The sequence below is a fragment of the Callionymus lyra genome, chromosome 5, assembly GCF_982586985.1.
Source record: "Callionymus lyra chromosome 5, fCalLyr1.hap1.1, whole genome shotgun sequence".
Taxonomy (NCBI): Eukaryota; Metazoa; Chordata; class Actinopteri; order Syngnathiformes; family Callionymidae; genus Callionymus; species Callionymus lyra.
Genome location: NC_141822.1, coordinates 16,500,453 through 16,511,805, shown reverse-complemented (window position 1 = coordinate 16,511,805; position 11,353 = coordinate 16,500,453). Strand labels below are relative to the sequence as shown.

The 11,353-nt window shown below is 40.5% G+C and overlaps 1 protein-coding gene across 1 annotated transcript; it reads left to right on the top strand.

The window, feature by feature from the left end:
* The first annotated feature begins 499 nt into the window (after positions 1-499).
* Positions 500-9,606, top strand: LOC148079543 (stromelysin-3-like). Its single transcript, XM_087792359.1, has 8 exons — positions 500-619; positions 2,849-3,144; positions 4,932-5,075; positions 6,446-6,579; positions 6,650-6,864; positions 6,932-7,136; positions 8,187-8,447; positions 8,517-9,606. Exons 1-8 carry the CDS (start codon positions 500-502, stop codon positions 8,642-8,644), a joined length of 1,503 nt encoding a protein of 500 aa, XP_087648485.1. The 3' UTR covers positions 8,645-9,606.
* The last annotated feature ends 1,747 nt before the right edge of the window (positions 9,607-11,353 follow it).

Below are 11,353 nucleotides of genomic sequence, written 5' to 3'. Positions count from 1 at the left end.
CAATTTTCTACTTTGACATTGATGGTTTACAAGCGTGTAAACAGTGTTTGCAGACACACTTGTCAAGGTCAGTTGAGGCTGTTGTTCTGAAGGTGTTATTAAATCTAAACACCCGTCATTTGCTCTCGTCTTGTACGTCAGAGGAGATGATGACGTCACGAACAAGAACACTCATTTTAAAAAAGTATAATTTTCTTGATCAAACACAATTTGTTCTCCAGCAAATAAGCAAAATGATTTTTTTTTTAAAAGAAAAAAATAATAGGGAATATGTAACAACTCAATTTAAACTTAAATATTAAATATGATAAATGAAAGTCAAGTGGAATCAATTACTGAGTATGTTTTGATTCCATAATAATCTGCTGTCTTTGGTCTCTTGACTCGCAGGTGTTTGGCAGAGCAAGGGTTAACCCACGTGAGTCCTCGTGCGCTCAGGTGCAGGTGAAAAGTGTCATTTGTTCGGGGTGAGAGATCAGTGGCGTCTCAGAGCGAGAAGATGGTGCGGCTTGTCTTGCTCAGCTTCTGGCTCAGCTTCTTTCTCCTGCACCTTTCCCTGTGCGTCCTCTCGCTGCCGCTGCACGAGCGGAGCTCCCGCCGCGGACACAAGCCTGCACAGGTGAGTCAGGTGAAGCTTCACTGCGTCAAAATGACACTTTTTGACTTATTTTGTATCAGCTCGCAAATAAAGACTTGTTTAATGTAATAAGAAGTATTTTCATTTAAATAATTGATGAACTACAAGTAACTATTATTTATTAATAACGTATTTAATACTTCATTATTACGCTTTTTTTAATTTGATGTGTGAATAATAACTGCTGGTAAAATAAAAACGCATTTTAATTAACGTTTATTATTTATTTATTGACGACAGATGAATTCTCTTTTTCTATATTTTCAAGTTTGTTCAATTGGACGTGAGAATAATACGTGATGGTAAAATGTAAATATATGTTATAATAGAAAGTGTATAGAAGTGTAACTTTTCATACAAGCTTTAATGAATTTGCAATGAAGAATCAAATTGTTACACAGAAAAATGTGTTTATACGTTTTTATATCATTTTTTGCATTAATCGTGATTTTAAGTTTATGTTTTGGATGATCAACCTAAATAAAAAGTAACAGTTTAAAAGCATATAAACATATAAAAAACAAAGAACCTCAATAATAATACATAATAAACGTTTTATAATAATAATAATAACACAACATATATATTGTTGATAAGGCTTTGATGTATATTGACATTTTGACCTATTTTCTTTTGTGCAATCTGACATTTTGCAAACATGTTATTATTTCTGGGTAAAAATGAGAATTGAGATTTATTACATGTAATAATGTAATAACTCACATTATTTATTAAACTGGTGTTAAATAAACAATCTCATAAAGGCTGGTATGATTAAACAAATGCTCAAACAATAATTGAATGTGAGTAAATAGAAAAATTATATCTAAAACATGTGATAAATCAAACAGTAGCAGGAGAACAGAATCCGAACAGAAACACAACATTAAAATCATCATTGTCGCCTTCAGCAACACACTTGTAAGATGATCTCATCGAGTGATCGCTCACTTGCAAAAAAAAAAAATCACTCGAGCACCACATATAAATTATAGAGCGTCTCTTATGTCATGATCTGGGACATGAGTCGGGTCTGGGATCAGGTCGGAACCGTCGGCGAGCAGGCAGAGACAAGAATCTCTTGGTTTGCTGACTCAAAGGAAAAACCGAGGAAGATAAGCACTTAGGTTTAGCCTCAGAAGCAGCGTGACACTTTCATTTGTTGATCACTTTATATCACGACGCTCGTAAACACGCAGGAATTCAAGAAAACAACTAGTTCCAAAAAACTTAATCTGCTAATCCCAACTAAACCTGTCGTTGACGGATTCATCTTCATAAACCCGGGTTTAATGTGCAGGAATCAAGACACGTCTCTCTGCGATTGTTGGCGATGATTTACGAAGAGTATTTTTGTGTTCCGAGGGCGGTTTTTGTGAGAAAACAATCCAATTAAAGCTAAATTAATGTAGCGAAAATAATCCCCTTGGATTAAGTCGAATCTGTTTTCTGAGGACACTCGTGACTCATACGGTGTTATTTCCAAAAAAAACCCACCAGTTGACCTCGGATCACGATGTCTTCTGACGCCTTCGTATAGATTCTGTGGGTTCAGCATTATCCTGGAGCTGCCACTCTGTCTGACATGGTTGCAGTCGAGCCTGGAGCGGGACTTTCCAGACATCTGCCCCGTCTGTGTGTCATAAAGTGTGTGATGATTTGAAGTATAGGTGTATGATGTGTGTGTCTTTCATGCTTCGGCTTCATGCTCATACCTGCATGTTCCACTTAATACCCGCATACCTGAGTGACACCAAAAAAGCCTCGACGCTATAACAGATGACACCTATTAACTAGAATAACAATGCCGCAGTCTTACCACCATTCAACATCGTGTCCGGGCACGTTCGCCCCAGGATTCCCCCCAAGAAAGAGGAGAAGCTTTGTTTGAGGGTCACGACACTCTCGCTTCGATACAAAGACCAATCAAACGTAACTGTTGCTGAGTGGTGTCTTCTATTCTTGGACCTGAACTGTAACAATATTGAGGTTTTCGTCTGGGAGGAGAAAAAAAAAAACACTCATTCATAGAAGCTATCACAACAAAGTGTGTGAAGAATGAGGGAATCTCCAGATCTGGGATCATTAAGTTGCACTTGTCAAGGTTGTAAATCAGAGGAGGGAGGACGTGGGGAGTAAAAAAGGTCCAGTAAATGATGCCTAATAACGCTGTAAAGTTCTCTGAATGAAGGTGGAACGATGTTGTTGCAGGAGAGACATCGCAAGAGTCGCCCCGGCGCCCACAAGAAGAAAGGAAGCGGCACAGAAAACCACCTGAGTAAAGATGACTACTCTAAGTACATTGTGACGCAGCAAAATGACACAGCGATCTGGAAGCGTCCCCGCTGTGGAGTCCCAGACTTCCCAGACGATGCCATCATCGGCCACAACCGTCTGCCACACCACACCCACGGGAGGGAAGAAGGGGAGAAGATGGAAAAGATGCAGCAGCGTAGGAAGAGATACGCTCTGTTTGGACGCTGGGAGAAAAATGACCTCACGTACAGGTACAAGACTTTACATGGACACACGTATTTAGAATGAGGAATTTTCATTGCCTGTGAATATATGATTTTTTTTGTAGTGGCGATACAGAATAAAAGAAAGACATGAGATAAGACACAAAATAATCAGTAGAAAAACAGAACCAAGCAACAAGGCAGCCATTCTGTGGCACCTATTATAAGGATTCAAAGGGGATGGTTGGTCGGTTGGGTGAGTGGATGGATGGACAGACGGATGGAGGGAAGGATGAGTTAATGGATGGAAAGATGGGTGGAAGGGATTAATGTAAAGATGGGTGGACTGGCTGGAAGGATGGATGGATGAATGGTTGTAATAGATGGATGACTGGACAAACGTTGAATAGATGGATGGGTTGGTTAATAGAAGGGTGGAGGAATTGCTTTGTGACCCTGGTCTAGAAAAGCGCTATACAAATAAGAATTACTTACTTACTTACTTACTTACTAACAGGTGGATGGACAGATTGGTGGATGGGTGGAATGGATGCATTTATGGTCTGAATGGATGGAAGTATGGATGGACAGAGAGATGGACAGGTGGATAGATGGATGGATGGGTTGGTAGATGTAGGGATGGATGGAAGAATGGTTGTAATAGATGGTTGGATGGATGGACAAACGGGTGGAGGGAGGGATGGGTTTGTCAATAGAAGGATGGTTGGAATGGATGGATGAATGGACAGACAAACAGGTGGATGGACAGACTAACAGGTGGATGGACAGATTGGTGGATGGGTGGAATGGATGGATGAATGGACAGACAAACAGGTGGATCGACAGATTGGTGGATGGGTGGAATGGATGGATGAATGGACAGACAAACAGGTGGATGGACAGACTAACAGGTGGATGGACAGATTGGTGGATGGGTGGAATGGATGGATGAATGGACAGACAAACAGGTGGATGGACAGAAAAACAGGTGGATGGACAGTTTGGTGGATGGTTGGAATGGATGGATGAATGGACAGACAAACAGGTGGATGGACAGACTAACAGGTGGATGGACAGATTGGTGGATGGGTGGAATGGATGGATGAATGGACAGACAAACAGGTGGATGGACAGAAAAACAGGTGGATGGACAGATTGGTGGATGGTTGGAATGGATGGATGAATGGACAGACAAACAGGTGGATGGACAGACAAACAGGTGGATGGACAGATTGGTGGTTGGGAAGAATGGTCTGAATTGAATGGAAGTATGGATGGACAGACAGACGGGCAGGTGGATAGATGGACGGATGGGTTGGTGGATGGAAGGATGGATGGAAGAATGGTCGTAATAGATGGATGGATGGATGGACAAAAGGGTGGATGGATGGGTTGGTCAATAGAAGGATGGGTGGACCGGATGTATGTATGGACAGACATACAGGTGGACGGACAGATTGGTGAATGTAAGGATGGGTGGAATAGATGGATGGATGGAATGGTTTTCAATGGTCAAAAAACAGATGAACATATTTCCAGGAAAATGTTGATGATGGAACAAGAAACTGATGATGAAATGTTGATATTCTTTCAAATTACCATCTGGATCCGGGACTAATTTGAAGATTGGTCACTCTATGTGGTGGAGAAGCAGCGGCAGCACACGTTACAACTGTGTGTAGTGCAAGCAAGAAATTCAAATCCTAAAACTCTCATCAAACTATATGAAATAAATGCAGAAAAATACCAATTATTATTGGCGTGTTGAGCAACAATGTTAACCATTCCAATATCTACGGATTCACACAAAGACTCGTGTTCCATGTGTTCACTAGGATTCAACGCTTCCCGTGGCAGATGAGCGAGGGAAGAGTCCGCCAGGTTTTTATGGAAGCCTTCGGTATCTGGAGCTCCGTGACACCTTTGACCTTCAGGGAGGTCACCAACGACAAAGCTGACATCATCATCGACTTCAACAGGTGAGGAATCAACTTCTACTTTTGTTTTTTTGTATTTCTTAACTTTAGATTTTCTTATTGAAACCTGCAACATTGCTGCGTAGACCATAAATATCCAAACATAAATCAAAAGAGCAGTCAAAATAGCAGGAAAGAAATAAAAAAAACAAAAAAAACACGTGATGTAACAATCTTGGTTTTATAATTTCCTGGCCGGTGTTCAGGAGCATGAATGAACACAACACAGGGATGTTTTTTTTTAACTCAGATTGCCCCGGGCTACATTTTCTTTACACCGAATTAGACAATTTAAATGGAACAACTCCTGCTCACTTTGACAAGTGGTGGTGAAAGTTTACTCATCTGCTCTCATAACGTCGCTCAAAACTTTCATAACACGCCGTTATTGAATCATTAATATAAACTGATGTGTCAGAGTAGAGACAGGTTGTTCTTTCAATGTTGTTTTTAGGGTTGCTAGATAAGGTTTGGTGGAGGTTTGAGGACTCTGGAATACAGCAAAAGAAATGTGTTTTTACCTTGAATTAACCCTGGTGTTGTCTCTTGAATCATTAATATAAACTGATGTGTCAGAGTAGAGACAGGTTGTTCTTTCAATGTTGTTTTTAGGGTTGCTAGATAAGGTTTGGTGGAGGTTTGAGGACTCTGGAATACAGCAAAAGAAATGTGTTTTTACCTTGAATTAACCCTGGTGTTGTCTCTTGAATCATTAATATAAACTGATGTGTCAGAGTAGAGACAGGTTGTTCTTTCAATGTTGTTTTAGGGCTGCTAGCTAAGGTTTGGTGGAGATTTGAGGAGCTTGGAATACAGCAGAAGAAATGTGTTTTTACTTTGAATTAACCCTTGTGTTGTCTCTGGGTCAAAGTGACCCAGTGGCCCAAAAACAAATGTATTTGAGGTATCCCTTGTAAGTAAGTAAGTAAGTAAGTGATTTATATTTATAGAGCGCTTTTCCAGACCAGGGTCACAAATCACTGCTACACACAACAAACAACAACAAACAATCAAAATAATACTCAATAAAATATATTCTTAAGAGGTCCAGATAACACAGAGAATAACACAGGAGTGAACTTGTGCGGCCTCTGGGTCAGAGACAACACAAGAGTTAAAAAAAACACATTATTAATGAATTATAACTCATTGTGGACTTTGACAAGAGCGACTCCAGACTGTCTTAAAGTGAGAAAAAAGTAAAGTTATGGGCTGATGATGCTTCATGAAACAATCAACCGTGTAGGAGTTTATTGAAATAGTTGCTAAAAGCCAAAGATTTAGTGCCAACTAGTGGGCTTTCAAAATGAGGACAATGATTCAAAAATAGACGGCGATATTGTATGATTTTACTCTTGTTGTGACTTGTTCAGATTCTGGCATGGAGACAGTTTACCATTCGACGGTCCTGGAGGAATCCTGGCACATGCTTTCTTCCCTCGGACCCACAAACAGGGAGAAGTCCACTTCGATTACGATGAGCACTGGACCTTTGGTAACGGAGTCGGTAAGTATGATTGACATCAAGCGGTTTAACCTCAACTGGATATTGCAGTGAACATTCACATGGTGTGCAGGCACGGACCTACTGATGGTGGCGGCTCATGAGTTCGGTCACGCTCTGGGCCTGAAGCATTCCCTGGATCCAGATGCCGTGATGTGCCCTTTCTACAGCGACGCGTACCCTCTGAAGTTGAGCGAGGACGACAAGCGAGGCATCCAGCATCTGTACGGACCCCCTCGCCACACAACACCCGACTTCACAGAGACCAATGAAATCGACGACGGATTGGTGAGATGGCAATAACCGGATTTGCTCAGTCCATAATCTTTGCCCGATGGTATTTTTTTCCCTCCAGCCCGACGCCTGCAGAACACACTTTGATGCCGTGTCCATGATCCGAGGCGAGCTCTTCTTTTTCAAGTCCCGATACGTCTGGCGGATTCGTGATGGGCAGCTACAGGCGGGGTACCCGGCTCTTGCCTCTCGCCACTGGCAAGGTATCCCAGAGCGCATTGATGCCGCCTATGAAGACCAATCTGGAAACATCTGGTTCTTCCAAGGTGGGTCATGAGGCATTTTTTAAACGTTTTAAATGGTATTCAACGAGTTGTCTGGTAAAACCAGAAAAAATCTTCAATTTGTCGCATTTCTGTTGGTTCAACGTTAAAACGGTAAAATCACGGAGTCCGTTCCGGTCGCTCCAACACGCCGTCACTTCCTGTTCCGTTTCTTAATGCTTCGCTTTGTGGAGAAAGATGGTCAATTCAGAGTGTGTCACGGGTCGTTTATTCGCCGCTTCAAGTCAAACAAAATACAAGCTTTACGATCGATCGTACTTTCTTCCGGCAACTGTACAGGTCAATAGCCCCGAGAGAAAAGGTCTCGATCTGTAGAAACATCGCTATATTTAAGGCAAATTCCCGCCCAGGCGGTCGTCTTTTCCGGGCCAAACGGTTCTTTCAAGTTCCCTGTGCCACGATCCCGTGTGGAGAGAACTTCCTAATTTGTTTCCTTGTAATCTAATCATTCAAATGTTCTCGGGTGGGGGTTTCCGTCTTTTAGTCCCCTTTTCTGGATGTGTCTTGCTTCGTTCTTTGATCTACGATTTAAGGTGTGATTGGCAGATAAACAGATGTTTTAAATAACCGGTGTCGTATCTCTAATTCTGTTTCAAACTTGTCTTGAAACAGTGTATCAGTCTGGAGTGAAATGTTGATCGTGAATGTGTATTCAAACGTTTAAGCTCTTAGATCATACGAGTAGTTTATACTTTATATTTTGATTATCTTTTAGCATTAATTTAGGTATGGCGTATACCTATAGTGTATAATAATTATAATCTAACAACGTCCAATGTGGAGGTTCTTCACTTTGGCGAACTATAGCCTTTTGCCGATGATGAAGTTCTCTAAGATTCATCTGACCAAGATCTACGATTTTTACCCTAGAGCCAGAGGTCATAGAGCCAGGTTGTTCAAAACCATAGTTCTCTGTCCCGTCCATGTACTATTTTGGGTTCATTTGAGTGACAGTCACAAATATTTAAAGCTTCTTTCAATGTATCTGGATACTACTTTATTAAGACACCTAATCTCTTGTCATCGGTTTAGGCGACAGGTACTGGGTGTTCGACGCCGAGAGGAAGATCACCGGACCCGTCTCCGTACACCAGCTGGGACTTCCTGTCACAGATATTGAAGCGGCTGTGAAGTGGGACGAGGACGGCGTCGAGAAAGTTTACCTCTTCAAGTCTACTTCTTATTGGCCCTTTAATCCTCAGACCAACCAGGTGGACTTTGTCCACGCCCACAGCATGCACGAGTGGCAGGGGGTCCCAGTCCGTATTGACGCCTCTTTTCGAGACAAATATGGTAAGAACCATCGATATCATCTACGTTTTCCGAGGCTAAACTTGGTTTGTTTTTATCTCCGCCTGACAGGTTATATCAACTTCCTGAGTGGGCTGGACTACTGGAGATTTGACCCGGCAAGTTTGAGGGTGTTGGAAGGTTACCCACGCAAGATTGGCATGGACTTCTTTGGATGTTCACCCTTCCTGAACAAATAGACTCGTGTCAAACATCTACTGAGACAAATTGTCAAGGGTGCTTTTACGTCCATTAGTCATTGTACACACACTGAACAAAACTATTTGTGCTAAACAGAAAATGAATTGAAATATTCACAAGAGAAATAAGGTTCTCACGGCTCCATAAAGATCCCTTGTTCTTCGCTGTGTCTCTGAGCATTTGCTTAGTCAGTTGGGGGTCAAATTAGTTTTAACCATGTTATTAGTCAGTGTCTCATGCTGGGGTTCCGATTGCGTCTTCAAGGATGAGCTCTTTGCCAACACATGAATGCCTTCCACCGCATCCTGGCTCTGGGGAAGGTTTCAAGACACAACTTGCCACTTCAATTACTTTATTTCCGTTTCTTCCTATTAGATACTGTGCCACTTCCACTTCGGCAGACCACCTCGAAGAAGCTGATCAGTAGATTTTCTACTCTACCCACTTGGGAACCCTTTACATTTTAGCCGCTTTAAGTCAATTTCTAGTCTGGATTTAGAAACTCAACAAGATAACAATTGAAACATTCAGTTAACTTAACTTCTTACTTTGATTTAAACCACTTTTTTCACAAGTAAACCAGCATTACAACCATCCTGCGTCATGTATTGAACCATCAGTATTTCTTTAAAACAACACTTTTGTATCAGTGCTGACCTCATTTACTGCACTCAAGATGTGTCTATGTCATGGTGCTCGGGTGAAACATTACCTCAGATGTTCAGGAAATTATGTTAGTGCAGCGATAATATGATTCTGTGTCTGATGCATGTTCACCTATAGTCTGTATATTAATCCAGATTGGAGACGCTCAAACTCACTGTATTTTTATATTGCATATATTCGATGTACTTTTCAAGATGCTCAGTGCAGGACACTGATGAATCCTGGCTCCAGCAGTGTGATGTTTTGTAATGTGAAATATCTTTTATAAATTAACCCATTCATTTCTCTCTGACAATAAAACGGCAGAATTATTGAAAGATGGTTTGTTTTCTTGACAATTGTTCTACCTAAAGACAAGTGTTTGACTTCATCACTCCACTGTGTAGCGCAAGTCAGTGGCAACAATACAATATAGTGCAATACTGCAGGAACAAGGATAAATACAGTGTATATATAGTACACAAGTCTTGACGTAGAAGTCATAAGTGATTTTATTTGTTTTGAAACCAAAATATGTCCAAAGTTAAACTTTAAAACCTTCTCGAGTCAAATGTATCCTCTCGTCCTCAGTCATCGTAAAGGATCTCTTGGGATTTTATTGTTCCTTTAGCCACAGAGGATGTTATGACTGCTGCCATCTAGCGGTGGGAAGATTAATGCAACACAAAAATGAACAAGCGCTGAGAATATTTGCATGTGGAAAAAAATGATACATATAATAATAAAATGAATAATCCAATTATTTTATTGTATACTTCATTGAACTATAAACTATTATAAGAATCTTTGAAAAAAAATGTGAAAGCCAAAAATAAATAAAAAATGATAGAGCTGAATATTGATAAAGTATTGTGTAACAAAGATACTGGGATATATCGCTGTATCAATATTTTCTAACACCTCTAAAAGTACTGCAGCTAAAAATCTCTCAATAAACCTCAGATACACCATATTCCACGTGTACAACCTCCCTTTGTCTCCAAACTGCTACAGAAAGCCGACACTCTTGATTTATAACCTTGTCCTGTGTAGGATGAGCGACATAATATGAAAAGATTTTAACCACATAGTAAGTATAAAGGACGATATAACACAATGAAGAACTACTTCAAAAGGTATAGATGCGTTTTTGCCCACCTGGACGTTTATGAAAGAAATGCAGACATGGCACGACTGCCTGTGCCAAGTAGAAAAAGCCGTTGATTGACGTACAAACATTTGCCTCCTGGCTCTGAAGTTACCACAAAATAACTCCAAATCAAAGTCAAACTCTTCAATGAAGTTACTGTCTATTTGCTAAAGGAAAAAATCCTTCAGACATAAACCTTTCCACGGAACACCTGCATGAATTTGCAGGTCTGTTTGTTAAAAAAAAATAACAGGGTGTCTGGCTTTGAGGTTTCTCATCCGCTGTAGGGATTCAAATCAACCACATAGAAGGTTGTAATTTCTGAAACAAAAGAATGATCATGACGGAAATGCAACGACACATTTTCCCAAGAGGACAAGTAACAATCCACAGGAAACGCATTCCTTTCATTTACCACGTTGTACACTTGCAATGTTTTTATTGAACCTGCCAGAATTTTGACTTTTTCTCAGTAGTTCATTTGTTTGCGAGTTCCAGGAGTGCTGCAGAATATCCCGGATACTTGGATAAGAGGTACTTGGATATTTAAAACGAAAATGCCGGTTCATCATAGTGAGAGAAATCAGGGGCACCCATTTGAAACCTACAAAGGCGAATGTATAACATAAATAAATCACACTATTTGAAAGGACATAGAGAAGCTGGATTCAAACCTGCGACGTTATTCTTATGAAACATTGTTTTCCATGTTTTAACCGTGTGCATTTCTTTCAACATGTGTAACCGAAGCTTCTAACAGTTGTGTAACCGGTAACATGAAGGCGATTCTATGAAATAAAATTGAATTGAAAATTGAATCTACGGTTTGTCAAATCCTGCCTATCAAAGTCCCCCTATATACCCACTATATTATTGTTGTAGAATTTCAAATATTTACCAAATTGTTGCCAAC